The following is a 19,701-nucleotide window of genomic DNA, read 5'->3' as shown; positions in this document are numbered from 1 at the left end:
GAAATGCTAACACCCAGAAACTGGTAGGGGAACATTTTAACCTGCCGAGGCTCTCATTAATGGATTTAAAAGTAGCCATTCGTCTACATGTTTAGTTTAGAAAAGAGAAGACTGAGAGGGGAAATGATCGTAGTTTTCAGGTATCTAAAAGGGTGTCATAAGGAGGAGGGAGAAAACTTGTTCATCTGGGCCTCTGAGGACAGAACAAGAAGCAATGGGCTTAAACTGCAGCAAGGGAGGTTTAGGTTGGACATTAGGAAAAAGTTCCTAACTGTCAGGGTGGTGAAACACTGGAATAAATTGCCCAGGGAGGTTGTGGAATCCCCATCTCTGGAGATATTGAAGAGCAGGTTAGATAAATATCTATCAGGGATGGTCTAGACAGTATTTGGCCCTGCCATGGGGGCAGGGGACTGGACTCGATGACCTCTCGAGGTCCCTTCCAGTCCTAGTATTCTATGATTCTATGATACACAGGAATTTCACTAACCAATGACAGAGAAGGCAGAGTCTTTCACTGTAGAGAGAGAGAGTGCAGAACTGAAATTCATCTACAGATTAGACACTCAGGGCTCGTCTACACTGGCCCCTTTTCCGGAAGGGGCATGTAAATTTCACCAGTCGTCGTAGGGAAATCCGCGGGGGATTTAAATATCCCCCGCAGCATTTAAATAAAAATGTCCGCCGCTTTTTTCCGGCTTTTAAAAAAGCCGGAAAAGAGCATCTACACTGGCCCCGATCCTCCGGAAAAAGCGCCCTTTTCCGGAGGGTCTTATTCCTACTTCAAAGTAGGAATAAGAGCCTCCGGAAAAGGGCGCTTTTTCCGGAGGATCGGGGCCAGTGTACACGCTCTTTTCCGGCTTTTTTAAAAGCCGGAAAAAACCGGCGGACATTTTTATTTAAATGCCGCGGGGGATATTTAAATCCCCCGCAGATTTCCCTACGACGACTCATGAAATTTACATGCCCCTTCCGGAAAAGGGGCCAGTGTAGACGTAGCCTCAGGGTATGTCTACACTACAGAGTTTTTTCAGAAAAACATCAATTACGTCCACACTGAAATCAAAAGAAAATCAAAAGACCAGAGGGGTTTTTCTGACATTGGTAATCCTCATTCTACAAGGAAGAAGCCTTTTTGAGAAAGGAAAAGAAGAGGAAAGAGGAAAAAGCACAGGTGCCCTGGTGGCCACTCCGTCTACAGTAATCACAGCTGAAATGCGAGATAGTGTCCACACTGAATGGATGCTATCTTTCGAAAAAGCGGGTCGCTTTTTCAACGCGCTTTTGCAGTGTGGACGCTCTTTTGGAAGAAGCTTCTTCCGATAGAAGCCTGCAGTCTAGACATAACCTCAGAGGGGCAGCCGTGTTAGCCTGTGATTGAAAAAACTTAGAAAACAATGAATGGTCCTGCAGCACCTTAGAGACTCACAAAAACTGTCGATGGTGTCATGAGCTTGCGTGGGCGCAACCCACTTCTTCAGATTCGATGCTGTTACCCTGGACTTGAATAAAGATTTTAACTGGTTGACGCATTACAAAGCCAATTTCTCCTGCCTTTAACATTCATATTTTCCAACAAAAGCTATGAATGGGACACAGCCAGCCCATTTAATTAGCCTCATTTACATGGGTCCTGCAATTAACAGGAACTTCTTTTACTGTTATATATCTCTTGGTTTCTGTCATTTCCACTCCAACTCACCAGATGAAATGGGTTTTACCCCCAGAAGCTCATGATTCTATATATTTGGGCTTATTTAGTCTGCAGAAGAGAAGGGTGAGGGGGGATTTGAGAGCAGCCTTCAACTTCCTGACGGGCGGGGGGTTCCAGAGAGGCTGGCGAGAGGCTGTTCTCAGTGGTGACAGGTGGCAGAACAAGGAGCAGTGGACTCAAGTTACAGTGGGGGAGTGTCACGGCTCACAGGTCGTGCCCACACTTGGCCCCTCGGCGGAACCCCCCTCTCCAGAGCAGCGACCCTCTCTCAGGGTGCTCGCTCCTCTCCAGTGGCGGAGAGACGGCCCTTTCTCAGGGGGTCCACTCCAGTGCACAGGCCCTTTTTTGGGGGCCCACTCTCACCTGGGGGGGGTCCGCCCTTCCGCCTCCAGGACGGTGCCTCTCAGGGCCTTCTGCCGCCTGCCTCCGCTGTGAGCCCCTCTGGACCCCCGGGGCCTCCACTCCCAGAAGGAGCAGCGCCCCCTGTTCTCTAGACCAGAGCGACTATCAGCCAGCACAAAACAGGGGGGGGGTCTATTGAGTTTTGGACACAGCAACAGATCTCTCAGGCCAGTCGGCCTGGGCCCTCAGCCCTCACGTCAGCCTCCCCTGCAGCCAGCTGAGTCCTGCCTGCTCTGTTCTCAGTCCCCCAAAAAACAGCCCTCGTCTCCCTCCAATATCCCCTCAACAGCCCCTTCCCCCCAGGTAACAGGGTCTCCTGGGCCCCTCTTCTCCACCTCCTCTCCTCCGTCCAATCTTCTCCCCTCGCTGGGAGCAGCTAGGCAGGTTGCCGGGGTCCCCTCTGCAGCCCCTTGCCTGGCGTCTGGCCAGAACCGGCCGTGTCCTCTGAACAGGGCCGGGGGCACCAGGGTGCCAGACACCACGGCTCCAATTCTGGGCTGTTCTCTGAAACAACAAACTCCCCCCCTTTGTCACATTAAATCAGTAACTTCCGGGCACTGAGTGCCCCCCCCAAGCAACACCCCCCTTTGAACTCCCAAAAACTCCCCACTTCCTCACAGGGAGCTCTGGCCGGATCTTAGGGGAAAAACTCTTTTCCTAGGAGGGTGGTGCAGCCCTGGGCTGGATTCCCTAGGGAGGGGGTGGAATCTCCATCCCTAAAGGTTTTTAAATCTCTGCTTGACCAAGCCCTGGCTGGGTTGATTTAGTTGGATTGGTCCTGCCTTGGGCAGGGGGCTGGACTCGATGCCTCCTGAGGTCTCTTCTAGCTCTGGGATTCTGTGACTCAGTGGAGTGCCAGACAAAGCCCTTTGGAGTGAGAGGCATTACAGAGACGACATCATTCTGGACAGGCAGGATAAAGCAGAGGTAGTGAAGAAAAAGGTCGCTGTGCTCTTCCTCACTCCCAGCCAGAGAGCAGAATGACCACAGGCCGCCCACTCCTGGTCGGAACTAAATGCAAAACCCACCAATTTGCCTTAGCATTGTCTCAGTAAACCCATTCGCCAACACAAGCAAACAAAACACCCCCCTGCAAACAAGCCTTTTCTCCTACAGGCCGGGAAGGACAAAAGAAAAGGGTGTTATTTTGATGTTAACATACTTGTGAAGTGCTCAGAAACTACACTGGTGAGTGCAGTACAAATACCTAGACAGATCATTGAGATTAAAGGGAAAGAGACATTGTAAGGTTAAAAGTATGTAAGTATTCACAGGACTGTTTTTCATACCGCCTGCCATCCAAATGGAGGCTGTTATATGCATTCCTCGCTCTGGAGTATTCAAACTGGCTTGGCGCTTGAGCTGATGCATAATAATCCACTGTAAAGACTACTAGGGCTGACATGATTAAAAAATTAACTGTACTCTTACACAATAATAGCATTATATTTTTGGATGTTTTATATCAAATATATTGATTTCAGTTACAACAAAAAATACAAAATGTACAGTGCTCATTTAATATTTTTATTACAAATATCTGCACTGTATGCAACAAAAGAAATAGTATTTTTTTCAATTCACCAAATACAAGTACTGCAACCTCTTTGTCATGAAAGTACATTCAAAAATAAACAGTATAAAACTTTAGAGCCTACAAGTCCACTCAGTCCTATTTCTTGTTTAGCCAATTACAAAGACAAACCTGTTTGTTTACATGTATGTGAGATAATGTTCAGGACTGTCCTTAGGATGGATGGGGCCCCACACAATACTATTAAAAGGGTGCCCCTGTGCCTGATGGCAGCAGGAGGGGACAACAATTTTTTAGAGAGGTGAGTTTATAACCTTCAGTAACACACTAATGAAATATTTTTAAAAAGGGTCCTATCAAATCACACAGGACACTCAGAAACTGGTAGTGTGTACCTGGGGTTGGCAAATGCCTGTTAAATGACTTTATTACCACTTGAATGGCCGACTTTTTCACTTTTCAGTTCACTAGATCCTCTCCAGAGGAAGCAAAGCCACAGAACAGGGATAGGAAGAGGCAGGTGGGTGGACATTAAGACCCAGTGGTGTCCCAAATTTTCAGGTGTCCTACACAATGGGGTACGCTGGTTATGAGTAAGGATGACCCTGATAAAGCTGCCTTATTCTTATTTATGACTAGAAGAATTACCCGGTGTCGCTCGGGTCTGGCTCAGGGGCGAGGGGGACCCTGAAGGCCTCTTGCTGTTGCTCCCGGGACCCAGCCAGACCCGGGACAGAAAGAGGCCCGTCCCGGAGCCAAAGAAGCACGGTCCAGCATCCCATAGAGCAGCCTCTGTCCACGGTGAGCCCAGGCGCCCTGCAGACAGAGGCTGCTCTGTGGAAAACTGGCTCCACACACAGACCGGCTCCCGCTGGCCACCCCGCACTGTTACCTCTACCAGAAGCAGCAGCGCAGGGTGGTAGGTGGCTCCCCTATGAGCTCTTCATTTACAAGTCGGACCAGCAGGCTGGGACTGAGCCCACCCACCAGTCTGAGTTTTAAATGCAGAACACAGGGAGTGGGTGTTGCAGTTACCTGGGACCATTAACCAATAAGTAATCACATCGGTCAAACAGCTGACTAGCCGCTGACATCCCTAATCAATGCTGTGATTAATCAGGATACATTTTTTAAATCATGGGTTTTTTAACACAATTTTTTGTTAATCGTGTGAGTTAACTGCCAGTAACTGCCAGCCTTAAAGACTACATAGCGCCAGCACACAACCTAGGTATGGAGAGATAGGAGCTCTTTCCCTCGGCCTATTGCTAAATCCTAAGATGGATTCTCCATACATCTTACTTTCATACCTCACTGAAGTAATGAGAAAGGAATGCCTTCTGTTAGGTTTTAGACAACTCTCTGTTCACACACATGTTGGATACAACACCACTTCTGGTTGCTCTTTGCAGCTGGCTTAACCTTGACATATTAAGTAATTTAAAAACCAAAATCCAAAACAAGGTGATAACATTCAGAGCAGGAAAATTATGTCGCTGTTATATGAACAGAGAGCTTCAGAATCTGCTCGCTACCCACATCCCATACAGATGATTGTCTTCCTCTTCCTTCTTTCTCAGATTCACCAACAAGTCTGCCTCTGTGTTGCCAGAGCCGTTTCAGAGCTAACTGCTCTTTGCTCCGAAAAATGTCCGAAACACAAAACAGCTTCACGGGTACAGCACTGGTTTGTGTTTGGGAGAAAACAATACTCACACTGTCATAGAGTGATCTCCTTTACCCTGCTGCAAATCCAATTAACTCCAGCTGCACAGGCGTAACTCAGATAAGAATCTGGTCCAAAATCTTTGAACTGTAGCATTGCATTGCTGTAGCCGTGTTCATCCCAGGTCATCAGAGAGACAATCCGAGTTAAGGCAATATCTTTTATTGGACCATTTCCTCTTGCTGAGAGAGACAAGCTTTCAACCTTATATAGTGCTGGCCTGAAGAAGAGATTTCTAACCATTTAGTAGTGATTCTCGTGGCTTGTTTCTGAATCCCCCAATTTATTAACATTCTTCTTGAATTGTAGATGCCAAATTTGGACACAATATTCCTGCAGTGGTCACACCAGGGCCAAACACAGGCAAAATAACCTCTCTGCTCCTACTCAAGACTCCTGATTACAGGCGGTTCTCACTGTACGTCCAAGATACATTTCCAAAACACTTGGGCTGTGTCTACACTGGCCACTTATTCCGGAAAAGCAGCCACTTTTCCGGAATAACTTGCCAGCTGTCTACACTGGCTGCTTGCTTTTCCGGAAAAGCAATGACGATCTAATGTAAAATCGGTATTGTTTTTCCGGAAAAACTATGCTGCTCCAGTTCGGGCAAAAGTGCTTTTCCAGAAAAACTGTTCCGGAAAAGGGCCAGTGTAGACAGCACAGTAGTCTTTTCCGCAAAAAAGCCCTGATCGCGAAAATGACAATCGGGGCATTTTTGCGGAAAAGCGCATCTACATTGGTCATGGATGCTTTTCCGGAAAAAGTGCTTTTCCGGAAAAGCATCCTGCCAATGTAGACGCGCTTTTTCCGGAAATACTTATAACGGAAAACTGTTCCATTTTAAGCATTTCCAGAAAAGGGTGCCAGCGTAGACATAGCCTTGGACTTACAGCAAAACAACTTAAATCGGTGAATATTTTTCCCGCAACTGACTTCCATTTGCACAATTTTTTTTCTTTTTCTTTTGCGCAACTTAAGCGTGGGGAATGGGAGAACGTATAACACAGCAGTTCCTACAAGTGTCAACGGCTGTAGTGCGGAACAGATGTATACCGGGGCGCCATCCTGTATATATCCTAGAGTAGCAATTGCTTTTTTGGCCACAGCATCACACTGGTAGCTCCTATTCAGCTCATTATCCACCACGACTTGCAAATCTTTTCTGGAGTCACGGTTTCCCAGAAGAGCATTCTTTATTGTGGAAGTATAGCTGACATTCCTAGGCAAATATTTCTATTTAGAAGTATTCAAATGTTTACCTTCCCCCCCACCCCCCTTCTGTTCTGAAATTTGATTTGTTCTTTTCACATGTGTTCATTTTTTTAATTGTATCCTTTGGTATATATGGTTGTGACAATTTTCTTCCACTATTTGATCTGAGGAAGTGGGTCTGGCCCACGAAAGCTCATCACCTAATAAACCATTGTGTTAGTCTTTAAAGTGCTACATAGTCCTGTTTTTTGTTTCAGCTACACCAGACTAACATGGCTACATTTCTATCAAATGTTTATGGTTAGCTTGCACCCAGTTTAACAAGAGATGCCAATTGCTCAGAAGCAGTGAGCTGGTCTTTTCATTATTTACCACTCCCTCAATTTTATGTCATCTGCAAACTTTATCAATGATACTTCATTTTCTTCTGGGTCATTGATAAAAATGTTAAATTGTGTAGGGCCAAGAGCTCTGTGGGGCCCCACTGGAAACATGCCGGCTCATTGAGGATTCTTCATTTAAAACTATATGTTGAGACCTATCAGTTTTTAATCCATTTATCCTTCTAGTTTTTTAATCAAAATGTCACAGGGTGGAAATCAAATACTGTATATGAGTCTGTCAAGCCAACATTACTACTCCAGCAACCGAATGTGTAGTCTCATTAAAAAAGGTAGCAAGTTAGTTTGACAGAATCTATATTTCATAAACCCGTGTTGATTTGCATTAATTACATGATCCTCCTTTAGTTCTTTATGAATTAACTCCCATTATCAGCCACTCCATTATCTTTCTCAGGATAGAAGTCAGGCTGACAAGTCTATAATTGTTCGGGTCATCCCATTTACCCCGTTTAAAAATTGACTCGGCATTAACGGTCTCCCAGCCTTCTGGAACTTCCCCAGCGTTACGCGTCCTATTGAGAAATCGTCATTAACGGTCCAGCAAGTTCCTCTGCCAGGCGCTTTTTAAATTTTTGGAATGTAAATGAACTGGACCTGCTGTTTTTAAAATGTCTCACTTAAATAGCTGATGGTGAATATTCTCCTTGGCTACTTGTGAATTGGAAAGGAAGTTATGCTCACTGGATCATCTGTTTTCCCCGCATACTGAATCAAAATATTTATTGAACTCTTCTGCCTTTGCTGCATTATAATTGGTAATTCTACCATGACCATTCAGTGGTGGATCAATATCATGGCCAGGATTCTTCCTGTTCCTAAAATATTTTTTAAACTCCATGTTTTCTACTGACCACAGATTTCTCCTTATGTCCCTGGCTTCTCTTACCACTTTTCCCACAATTGCTAAATTATTCATATTCATTACCATCAATTGCCCCTTTTCTTTTATATATGATTTTTATTTTTTTAATGAATCATTACTTAAGGTTAAAGCTAGCCAAACATTTTTTAATTAAAAGTCTTTTCATCCAAAAAGAGCCCAATGGTTATCTTGTGTTTGGGTTTTTTTGTTTTTGTTTTTCATAATTTGTAATGAAAGCAAAATGATTATCAAAATTGTGTTTGACAAATGAAAACTTTTGATAGCCATTTTAAAAAGAATTTCAGTGAAGGATAGTGCAAAAAAGAGAGAGAGAGATGAAAACTGGGCCCCTTTCAAGCCCTGCAAAACAAAACAAAAAACTACTTCAAAACGTTTGCAGAACTGATTGCTTTCTTTTTCATTTCCCAGGCAGCTCTGCTGGGGACAGATCGGTGCATCCTGAGTGGCCCGTTTGCAGATGCTCTTGGAGCTGGAACCTTGACTTTTGCATTTCCTCGCTGTTCCTGCACGTTTGGCTTTGCAGCCTCCGTGCTGCATCGGTGCAGGCTGGTGCATGAATGTCTTGGGGCCCTTTGAGAGCAGACGGGCGCTGGAGAAACCGAAGGGCTGTTAAATTATTATGCCTGGGATTATTGCCAGGCCAAAGGCCCCTCCCCCAGTTCCAAACCCCCTGCCCCTAGGCGGGGGAGGGGGGGCAAATCCCCTCTGCTGGGCAGGAAGGGGAGGGGTGGCGAGGACAATAACTCTCCTTTCTGCAGCAGGCTGCCCTGACCCCAGCCCCTTCCCCAGCCGCCAGGCTCCGCCCTCCCCTCCCGATTGGCTCCTTGGGAATTTGGGGAGCCTCTGAGCTGGGGGGTGGTGGGGAGAGGAGGAGCCGGGCGCGCGCGCTGCATTGTGTGCGGCGGCGCGCCGGAGGGAGGGAAGCGGGGGCGCGCGGCGGGCGGGGGCGCGCCTCGGGGGGCTCCGGCGGGTTCCCCTTGTGCGCGGCGGGCTGAGTCGGCGCGGGCGCCATGGAGGAGCTGAGCAGCGTGGGCGAGCAGGTCTTCGCCGCCGAGTGCATCCTGAGCAAGCGGCTCCGCAAGGTGGGCGCCCCCCGCCGCGCCCCCCGGACCCCCCCGCCGCGCCGGGCCCGCTAACGCGCCTCTCCCTCTGCTCTCCCCGCAGGGCAAGCTGGAGTACCTGGTGAAGTGGCGCGGCTGGTCCTCCAAGTGAGTGCGGGCGGCCGCGCCGCGTTTGCTCGGCCCCGGGCTCCCTTTGTTGACAAATAAACGGGGGGCGGGGACCGGCCGAGGCAGCGCTCCCGGGGGCCCCCCCTTGGCTCCCCAGGCGTCTCCTGCCGCGCGCCCCAGCCGCGCGCCGCGCTCGCTCCCGTGGCTGAGCCCTGCGCGAGCGAGGCCCCCCCAATTCAGGAGACCCCCCCCTCCAGAGCCCCTCCCTGCTCGCGTGTCCGCTCGGCATTGTGCGTCCTCGCCCGCGGGGGGCAACACGACTCCGGCCCCGCCGGCTGCAGAGCGTCGGCGCTAGGTGGAAACAGGCGCGCGCGCCCCTCGCATTCGGATTCGGATCCGGATCCGGATCTGGCGCGCGGGCTGCCGTGGGAGCGCCCCTGCAGCAGAGGCTGGCCCGCGGGCTTGATCCCACTTGTTTCCCGTCCCTCGTTGCTCCTCTCCAGGCTGCGTCTCCTTTTCTCTTCCAGGCACAACAGCTGGGAACCCGAAGAGAATATTCTCGACCCAAGGCTGCTCCTTGCTTTCCAAAAGAAGTGAGCAAACTGCACACGCTCGCGGTGGCGGCGGGAGATGGACAGTGGGGGTCAGGTGGTCTTGGGAGCGCCTGCAGACCGCGTGCTGAAGAGCCCAGCGGGCTGCAATATGATGCCCATTTACACTGACAGTTCCGGTGCCTTAGAAGGCCACCAGGTGTCATAAATGAGATTGAGTTGGGGCCTGAGGTCAGGCTGTGTGCAGCCATAGAGACATTTCACTTCGAATTGAGCGCTGGGAGTGGAAGGTACTTGGCACCCAGTCTGGAGGTCTGAGCCATTGGCCATTTTCTTTCTTTTTTTTTCTTGCTTTGGCTCCCTGCACAGGGAGAAGCACTTTCTAGAATTACAGAAAGTCATGTATTTCAAAAAGCCACAGAAAACATACGTGTTGGAGGAATGCCATGCTTCCACCCTGGGAGTGTGGTGGGGAAGCTAGACAGTGCTGGTTCTGATGTTCTAGTCTGGTAGATGGAGTTCAATTCTGCAACTTGATGGCATGGTTATTTAAGGTAACGGGAACACCTTATGCGCTGAGGTGCAGATATATATCTGGCCACAGCAGCCAAAGGTTTTGCCTTTGTGCTGATATAAAACACTGAACTTTATGACTGATCTAACTTAGAACCGGTTTTCAAAGCCACTTTGTCTTTTAAAAAAAATCCATATCTTATTCTGGGTGGCGCAGTGACCTGGTTACTAGGTTGTAGCTGTTAAAACAGTGAGCAAGGTGTTAAATCATAACAAAGGCGTAGGGAATTGTATCCTGCTGCTGGAATATTTTCAATATAATCATCTTATAACTTGCACAGCTTTTAGTTTACCCAGAACTTAGCAGAACTACAGCATGCACAGTGGAGGGACAAGAGTGTGTGGAAAGGCCAGCAGGTATCTAGGGATTCTCTGGAGCAACTGTAAAATGCTGAAATGGTTTAATGTGGAAAGAAGGGAAGCCGCAGCAGGAGAGGTATATAAATAATGCACAGTTTGCAGGAGACTTGCCGGTCACTTCTATTTATCCTTTCCCATTGTGCAAGACAAAATACAAAAGCTTTCAATGAAATGAAAAGGCAACCGACCAGTGTCTTATGGAGTCATTGCCCACTTGTGAAACTACTTGCTGCAGGATGTTGTGGAGGCAAACAGTGTAATGTTTTGGTTTTTTTAATTACTACTTGAATAGTCTTTCAGTTTCACTAACCATGGTGAAGTGAAAAGGGCTGGAGATCCCTAGGGATAGAAGTGATAGCTAGCGGCTCAGGAGAATTACAAAACCATATTCCTTTGTGGGGTGCCTGTCCTGCTAATGGAAACAAGGCATCAGGTGAGCTGGACCATGGGTGGGGATCCAGTATGTCAACTAATAGAAGTCTAGGTGCCGGCAGGGACTGGTGCATTTGATGCAGCGATCTGGGGGGTCGCTGGGAACAAATTTATATTCTGCAGACTTATTGGTAAATGTAGATTTAAATGGCAAGGCCACATTTTATGAAAGTCTTCTCGCACACCCCCCCAGGACAGTGTTTCTCAACTTTTTTTTTATAAAGTACCCCTTTTTCAGAAAAAAAAATGTAGAAGTACCCACAGCATCTAGTTTTCAGACTCTCAACATTTTTTTCTACCATTGCAACACATTTGTTTAAGCAACTTAATCATAGCCAGGTGGGCGATGAAATTTTTGAGTGTAAAAAGTACAAAAATAATAAAACGATATAAAACTTGCAACAAAAATTCAGTTTTCTCCAAATTTCAGTTGTGTTGACGTACCCTCCCCCCACCCGACTTCTCTCGTGTACCCCTAAGGGGACTTGTAAACCACTGTTTGAGAAACACTGGCCTAGGACATCCGAGCAGATGCTTGCTTGCTGAACCAAATGGGGGGCTCTGGTATTTGGTCAGCCATCGCTTTGCTCTGTTCTTCTAACCTCTGCCCCATCCCATAGGTCCCATTCTGCTATGGCATCTTGCATCACTTTCAGAGGGCCCTTTCGTGGCCTCTTACTGTCCCACTGAAACACCTAGCAGAGGCCAGGACTACCTTCCCTTGCTGTGAGCATGTCTCTAGGAGGTCTCTTTCCTCCACCTTATAGGCTTCCTGTGTGGCGGGGCAGAGTTTGGCAGCTGCTGCCATTCTGCCTGATCGCCTGTTGTAAACCTCACACGCAATCTACAATAACAGACTTTCTATTCCAGTAACCAGCATCTGTTGCTAGGGGTAAATATTCTTCATATTGCATTGCTCAGAGAGCGACCGTGTTACTCCCCTCCCCTGCAGTGGAATTCCTTCCCCCCACTGCACTTACAAAATGACAGGGGTGCTTACTCAAAACCATAACAAACCGCATGGGTCAGTGTGAAGTCTGCAGGCTTGGCACCGGGCAGAAAAGCCGGCTGTATGTTTCTCGCGCCCGTGGTTCTCGTGGATGTTCCTGGGATTAGAACCGGGCGGTGCAGCATTTGAGACAAGGCCTCCGCTCGTAAGGCTGGCTGGTGGGTGTTCCACTCTTTGCCGCATTGTCTTCAATTGATGTGTTTGCAGGGAGCATGAGAAAGAGGTGCAGAATCGGAAGAGGGGCAAACGACCTAGAGGCAGGCCTAGGAAACAGGTGGTGAGTAACGGTGGTGATGTGCGGGCTGGGGGGTGCCGTTGGGGGGGTGTTCTTTGCACGAAAAGCCCCCGACAGCCATAATGTGGGGTGTTAGGTGCTGCTGAAATGGACCGTACATCTGTTATCCAAAGGAGACGTAAGGGGGGTGCAGAGCCGGTTGGAGGTGCTGTTGTAGGGGCGTTCTGAGAGCAAGCTGTACTCAGGCTGCAAGTACGGGGCAGAGAGAGGGGGAACTCGTCTTTATGCAGACACTTTGGTGATTGCTCATCAGCAGTGATGGGGGGAGGGGGAAGTGAGAGTCACATGACATTTTAGGGCACTATATTAGATCTGGCCTGAGGCTGGAGACACTTTAACCCTTTTCAGCATGGAGGACGGTGCACAGGCAGGGACTGGCGCGTGTGAGGCAGGGATCCGGGGGGGGAGGTCCCTGGAAATCAATGTGTATACTGTGGAAGCGCTTCACTGCGCACAGTTCCGCCAGGTGTCTTAACTCCGGCTCCTGTTCTCCCTGCCCCCTCCCTGTTTACTTTTGTTTTAAAGGAACCGGAGGCGCCTCCAAAAATCAAGTCAAGTAGCTCCTCCTCCTCCAGCTCCTCTTCCTCCTCCTCCTCTGATGAAGAGGATGAGAGCGACCTGGAGGCAAAGCGAGGTCCCCGGAGTCGAGAGACCCACCCTGTGCCACAGAAGAAAGCTCAGATTCTGGTGGCGAAGCCGGACCTGAAAGACCCTGTCAGGAAGAAGCGGGGGCGGAAACCGCTGCCTCCGGAGCAGAAGGCCGCCCGCAGGACTGTGAACCTGGCAAAGGTGCTGAAGTCGACCCGAAAGGAGCCGGGTGGAGGTTCTAAGCTGATGGGGAAGCTGCAGCCGCCGCACACTGGGCAGGGCTCCGGGATTGCTCTGCTCAAATCTAATGGGAAAGAGCCCCAAAGCTCACTGGGCGGGCTTGGTTCGGGGGGCTTATCTGCTGAGAACCTGCCCAATATACTGAAGGGCGCCTCCGGGAGCCCGAACCACGGGATCAGCTGGCAGAGTTCCATTGTGCATTACATGAACCGGATGTCCCACAACCAGGCCTCCACAGAGGCCCCCGCCCCGGGGAGGCTGGCACTCAAGTCGCAGGCGTCCGCCAAGACCAGCCTAGGGCTGGACTTAAAAATGAGAAGCCAGAAGGGAGCTGGGGAGCCGGGTTTGAATGTTCAAGGATCCAAAGCGGCCAAGGCACCCGGCAGTGGGGCGGGGGGGGAGCAGAAGCCAGCCTTCCCTGCTGGAGCACAGGCCCTGCACAACGGCAGCAAGGCACCTGTAAATCCACCTGCCCCAGGAAGCCAGGGCACTTCCAATCAGGAGCTGAACCTTCAAGCTTTAAACCTGCAGAGTGTCAAAAATGGGCCAACGGCAGCCGGCGGCGGCAGCCTCCCCCGTCATGGTTGTGGAGCGCCAGCCAAAAGCACCAGCGCCGCAGCCGCGAATGTGGGTGCAGCTGCCACCAAGGGCAGTGGGGCGGGCACGGTGCCGAATGCGCCAAGCACGGGGCTGGTGCCGGGTGTGGACACCTGCAAAACCGAGAAACCCGCACAGAGAGCCTCTGCTGGCGAAAGGGACGTGACAAAAAGTGGGGGCCCCGAGGGGCACCCCCCGACAGAGAACCGCAAGCCAGCGGCCCTGTCTGAAATGAGCACGGGCGAGGAGGAGACCAGCTCCGATTCGGATCGGGATTCTGCCTCCTTTCCTGGGGTGGGCCAGAACATGTCCGTCTCCATCCAGACCAGCCAGGACTGGAAACCCACCCGCAGCCTGATCGAACACGTCTTTGTCACCGACGTGACCGCCAACCTGATTACAGTGACCGTCAAGGAGTCTCCCACCAGCGTTGGGTTTTTCAACCTTAGACATTACTGAACCAGGAAGGGTGTTGGGGGGAGGGGCTCCCACAGCCCCCTCAGCCGCCTCTTTCCCATTGACGTCACCTGATCGTTTCATTGAGTTTTTCTGTCAGTGAATGCCAGCTGGCGACGGGATTTGGGAATGCAGAAATCCGGTGTCCCTGCCCCTATAAGCCAATGGCTACTGAACAGCACCCACCCCGCTTCCCCTAATGAAGCGTTCTGCTGTTGCTGGTCTCCCCTGGATCCGTGGAGGCTTCCTGGAGCCAAAAGAGATTTTCACTGAGGGCTGGGAGGAGCAGGATACGGTGAGGGCCGTTCTGGTTTTCCGACCCTCTGGCAGGTAGCACCAGCGTCAAGCTAATGCCGTGCTTCTCTGGTGGGGATTGAGGCTGGCTGGAGGCTAAAACGTGGCTGATTAACGAGGCTTCTCTGTAGTTAGATTTCTCTGCTGAACAGTGAGACCTGTCAGACCTGTCAGGACAGCAGGAATGCAAGTGCCTGGACGGCTGGGGAGAGAGAGATGGGGGCAGGCAATGGAACCAGCTAAAGCTTTTCCGTAAGAGCAAGTGAGGGATTCCCCCCCTTCTAGGCACTAGCATAAATCTACCTGCTAGTTCCTGGGACACACAAACTCAGTCCGAACCCACCAGCCAGCTGCCACAGTGGTCTGCATGCTGTTGGGGGGGCTGCAGATGTGGGGGTTCAGGGGACATGGGTTTAAGCCCAGCTCCCCTCCTGGGCCAGATAGGTTGCTCCCAGAGAGGACTGTGCCGTGGCTGCTAGTTCGTGTGTCGCGCGTTCCTCACGCAATGGGAACGCTGTTTACATGTTGGTACAAAACCCTGCCGTGCTCAGAAGGGAGGAAGGGCCCGAGAGACAAACTTGCTGTGGCTGGGCAGACCCAGTCCCCCTGGCGTTCCCTCCATCGTGGCGGGGGAGCTGGGCAGCCGCCTGCCTCCACCCCACCCTGGGGGCGCGCTGCATGAACTGGCTGCTGGGAGCTAGAAGCCACTCCACTGTGAATGTCTCTGTGTCCGGGGGGGCCGGGGCACCGGGCGTTTGCGCGGTGCTCTCCAGATCCAGGCCTTGCCCTTGGCCCCGTATCATTAGCAAGTCGCCTGGCCTCCAGGCCTGCCAGAGAGCGCGCTGGCACGTGGGTCCGATCCACATGGCAGATGCAAATCCTCCTGGCGAGATTGGACTTGCGTCCGCACACGGGCCTCAGGGATGTCAGGTTTGCAGCCCGCGCCTAACGCCTCCCGCTGCAAGGCTCCGAGCACAGCGGAGAGAACGTTTCTCTGAGGTTTGCAGGCAAGTGGGCACCTTGGCGGAGTGCTAACACTGGGAACAAGCGAGGGTTAAAACAGCATGGGGAGGCCACGTGCTGCTGTGCTAGCCGGGTGCTCGCCAGGCTCCAGCTCTGCTGCCAAGTGCCTTCGATTCACCTTGGGGTCAGTGGAGACGGGGGGTGCTCAGAGCTTCCTCGGGTGGAGCCAGCGCACGCCTCACTTCTTCTCCGGCAGCCGTTCCCCAGAGGCAGCGTTTGGCCGGCTCTGGCTGGAGCTTCCTTCAGGCAAACGAGGCTCGTGCTGAACTCCGTTAGGATGCAGCCTTGGAGATGGTCACCTTTGTTCTTGCTGTGGGGCAGGCCGGCGGGGCTGCCCGGTACCTTTGGGGGCTGGAAGGACACGCCTGCAGAGGGCAGCCCTTGGCAGGGTGGCCAGTGATGGCCTGGGCCATCAGCTCAGCGCGTTTTAAGTGGCGCCCCAGGGTGGATGAGTTCACCTGCTACTGGCCTGTGCCAGTGACAGCCTCGTGACCCTCAGCCACGCTACAAAACCCCAGCAGCTTCTCTGGGCGAATGGACGCGCCCGTCTGCTTCTTGTTCGCTTGCTCGGCACATCCCATGCGAGTTCCGGGGGGGCCGTTGCACTGTTCTCTCGCGCGGGGGGGCAGTGAAAGTCTGTGAGCTTTCTGATGCTTGACTCTGCTCCTCTATGGCTCTGGCTTGCCAGGGAAGGTTCCGTATTTTGGGGTTTTGTATTTAATTCAAAAAAACCTTCATGTGTTTCGGTTTCGTTTTTAACAAACCTAAGCTTGGGTCCGGTTCAGTCGACAGGCCCTTAATCTTATGCAAGAGTTCCTGCCTGGAACGTTCCCCAGGTGGATTTGGGGGTGGGGGGGCCTCCTGAATTTCTGCCCTCCCCACCCCGTTATTAGTCAGTGACTCTTCTGCCAACCAGAAGGCCATTGCTGTGGCTCCCTTCCAAAGTAATTGAAACTCTCCCAGCCCACCTGGGGGAAAGGCGCCCCCTTCTGGTTTGCTGCGGCAGCCCAGGGATCGGCGTGCGTGGGCCCGGCTGCACCGTCCTGTGTAAGAACGGTTGCATGGGGCAAGGGAGCCTGGGGGTCAGACACGCTTTGGCTGCAAGGTGGCTTGTCGGGAGCCGGTTGCTTTGGAGCTCCCTGGTGCCAAAAAAAGGCACGTCTGTCCTGTTGGCTTCCCAATTCAAATGCGGCCGAGCTCAGCCCGCTGACTGTGAAGATGTCACGAAAAAAATTAGCTGGTGGGTTCATTAGCCGCTGCCCTTGCAGGGGGCCTTCACCACGGGTCTTCTGAAGTGGGAATGCGGGAAGATCCGTTCCTTGCGTCATGAGTCAGAGGGGCCTGGGTCTCTGAGACTGGCTGGCTGGCTTCCCCACACACCAAATATTTACTAGTTGGCCTTTGCAAATCCAAACTGACTTACAATGTGCCTTTTGGAATGGCCCGGCCTGGCCCGTGGCTCGCTCTCCCAAAGCCAGACGTGGGGGAGGGGCTGGGGAGAAGACCCTCCCTCTTCAGCAGTCCGGCAACCAGCATGCATGTGCACCTCCAGCTCCACCTGCTTTGGTGAAGGTGGCAGCTGGTGTGTCCCCCAAAGAAGCTCTTTCCTGGGGTTGGCGTGGAAGGGAAGAAGCTGCTTCCAAAGGGAGGGTTAGAAGGAGGCCGGTGATGGATCTGTGTAAACAAGCTGCTGGGATGGCCATTGAAAAGTGGCATTTGATGCGGGGGGGGGGGAGGCTAGTTGGTAATACTGTTAAGGGGATAGAAACCTGCTTTCCCACCCCACCCCGGTAGTGTCAGTGCCTGTGTTTGTACGTGGGGCGTCGAGGGTTGTGTCTGTGTAAGACCGGGCTAGGGCTGGTGTGACTAACCATGGTGAGGCCTGATTTGCACTGGTGCTGCAAGCCTGCCTTAGTTTACAATCAGAGCAAATCAGTGTGTATTTACAGCGCAAAGCTCCCCAGCCTACACAAGCCCTATGTAAGAGGTCCCTATCCAGAATTCCAGTTCTAAATTAATGTTTCTTTCACATTTGATGGCTTGGTCCCACTCAAAGATGTTCTTGCCTTTCTGAGCCTGGGTGATGTTTTCTTGGGATTTTTGATTTTTGCCCTGAAAACTTGTAATACAAACGGAAACTGGCTTTTTTTCTAGCACCAGCTGCTTATAAAACTGGGTTTTTTCCCTGCTCCTGCAGCAGTGGGAACCTGCTTTGCCAATGCTAATCTTGTGCCTTTCTGTTAACCAGCTGTTTTAATCCCAAAGTTATAAAGACTGTGAACGTGATAATATGGAAACACCTTAATTTCATCTCATTCTCCCCCTCTTTTTAATCTGAAGTGTGTTTAACTCCCCTTTACAATGTGAGTGAGTGTGTGAGTGAAAATTTAACTTTGAAGTCAGCCTGTCAAAGGCAAATTGAGCATTTAATTTAATCTTTTTCTGGACTCAAGTTTAAAAAGCTGGTGCTAATCGTGTTTACCAATAAACTTAGTCTCTTCAAGGTCTACCTTTTTTAAAAAAAAAATTTGCTGCTATAAGTTTGTGGTTTAGTTGCATGTCAAACAACCAGTGAAAGGTTTGTCACTATTTTTAGTTTTCTTAAGAGGTTTCCCAAGAAAATAGGACTGCAGTGTTTTGTATATTGAATCAGTATTTTATCCTGGCATTATCTGGTAACGTATAGCTGTTTTTCACTGGACTGGAAAAAGTGGCCAATTTTCATCTTCCTTAGGAATGTAGTATATTTTTATATATGTATTTTGTACCAAAAAAACTGGAGTTCTTGGGAGCTTCATCTTTTTGTTTTGGTTCTGAGACTCTTAACGTAGGTTTGAAGGACTCTAGACCCAAAAGAAAAGGTTTTACTGGGGGGGGAACCCTCGAGGGGGTGGACGTGTGTGTGAAAACAATTGTTCTTGTTACTGTGCCAATTACTGGCCTGATGTGCATTTATTTTTATTCTTAAAAAAGCCAAATCATTCCTGGATGCCACTTCTGATTGCTTTAAACGGTCGCAGTTTGTTTGCTTCTCAGAGAATGCGCATGGGGCTTGGTATTCCCCGAGGAAAGCTTGAGTTCTTTGTTGGCACAGGGAGGCAGCCCTGCCCACATGTTAAATAAGGGCTGCCTGCCTGGAGTAGATGCCTGTCCATTGAGCTGGCAGCGTGTTCTCTTCAGGGGTTGAGGTGCCTTTGGTGACCCTGCAGTTGTGTGATGTTTTCTAGTATTTTTGGACACGGATGCTAGTATAGACTCCAGACCTCTAGGCTGCTTTTAATTTATTTTGCAGGAAAACACTAGCCGCTGGTATGTCAGACCACTTTGCATAATGTTTTTATTCCTGTTAGTATATCAATAAATATTTTTTTAAACTTTTCAGGCTCCGGTGCAGCATGGAGTAACGGACTGTGTGCCTGAACGTCTCAGGTGCACGCCTCACAACCCTTTTCAGGCACTAAGCGTCCTTGCCTGGCCACGGGGCCTGGGATTATAGATAACCTTTTACCTGGCCGGGTGGCAGGCTGAGTCCGCCACAGAGCTAGGCTAGAATGCAAGAGTTGGATTTCAGTCTCCTGGCTCCAACTTCCAGCAGGCAAAGCCCTGCACTCAGCAAAGCGTTATCCACAGCACCCTGACTGGGGGAGGCGGGGGAGCAAGCCACCAGGGTTAGGGGGTAGAAAACTCCTGGCAGCTACATTACAGGAGTCGTGCAAAGAGGGGGAGGGGGGAATCTACGTTAGACAGCCCCTTTCCTGGAGCTTTCCTGTCAGCGTCCTTGGGAGCTCTCTGGGCACAAGAGGGGGAGGCGGGGAAGGGCTGTGGCAGCAGCATGTGACAAAGCACCCTCTCCCAGCCAAACCTAATGCAGCTGGAGCTCAAAGGCAGAGCTGGTCTCAGCCTGCACTGCCCTTTCTGGATGGAAGGGGGCAGGGCCGTGGCCCACAGAGGCCGGCTTTGCCCCCCGTGGAATAGGAGGAGGCCAAATCCCCCCCACCCCACCCCAGTTCCTTGCTGGGCCTAATGCAGGAAAAGCGGTTTGGCTGCCCACTCTGTACCTGTCCGGTCTGCACGGCCCCAGGCCTCGCCCCGCCCCCTCGCTCCTCTTTGAAACCACCCCGCCCCGGCCCTCTTCTTGCATGGCACTTGGGCGTCTCTGGGGAGGCAGAGACACCCCGAACTGCCTCCCGGGGCCCCCGTCTTCTGAAGAGGCCCAGCAGGGAAGGCAGCAGGAAC

At 51.0% G+C, this 19,701-nt stretch overlaps 1 protein-coding gene and 1 long non-coding RNA gene across 2 annotated transcripts; one reads left to right on the top strand and one right to left on the bottom strand.

Moving 5' to 3' along the window:
* Positions 1 to 7,976: 7,976 nt before the first annotated feature.
* LOC142819146 (uncharacterized) lies at positions 7,977 to 9,275 on the bottom strand. Its single transcript, XR_012896931.1, has 2 exons — positions 9,058 to 9,275; positions 7,977 to 8,467 (listed from the first exon to the last, which is right to left on the bottom strand). It is a non-coding gene; the product is annotated as an uncharacterized LOC142819146 (long non-coding RNA).
* On the top strand, positions 8,798 to 18,846 carry CBX2 (chromobox 2). Its single transcript, XM_075904134.1, has 5 exons — positions 8,798 to 8,960; positions 9,043 to 9,086; positions 9,575 to 9,640; positions 12,180 to 12,249; positions 12,793 to 18,846. The coding sequence occupies exons 1-5, from the start codon at positions 8,889 to 8,891 to the stop codon at positions 14,149 to 14,151; spliced, it is 1,611 nt and encodes a 536-aa protein (XP_075760249.1). The 5' UTR covers positions 8,798 to 8,888; the 3' UTR covers positions 14,152 to 18,846.
* Positions 18,847 to 19,701: the final 855 nt, after the last annotated feature.

This window comes from Pelodiscus sinensis, chromosome 20 (genome assembly GCF_049634645.1).
Source record: "Pelodiscus sinensis isolate JC-2024 chromosome 20, ASM4963464v1, whole genome shotgun sequence".
Taxonomy (NCBI): Eukaryota; Metazoa; Chordata; order Testudines; family Trionychidae; genus Pelodiscus; species Pelodiscus sinensis.
The sequence above is the reverse complement of the archived record's forward strand: the minus strand, read 5'-3'. Positions and strand labels throughout refer to the sequence as shown.

What these genes read in the sequence shown, in the direction of transcription:
- CBX2 (XM_075904134.1), top strand. Translation starts at nt 8,889, where the DNA reads ATGGAGGAGCTGAGCAGCGTGGGCGAGCAGGTCTTCGCCGCCGAGTGC. An exon ending in TGAGCAAGCGGCTCCGCAAG is followed by an intron (nt 8,961 to 9,042) that starts GTGGGCGCCCCC and finishes CTCTCCCCGCAG; the next exon opens with GGCAAGCTGGAGTACCTGGT. An exon ending in GCAGGCCTAGGAAACAGGTG is followed by an intron (nt 12,250 to 12,792) that starts GTGAGTAACGGT and finishes TTTGTTTTAAAG; the next exon opens with GAACCGGAGGCGCCTCCAAA.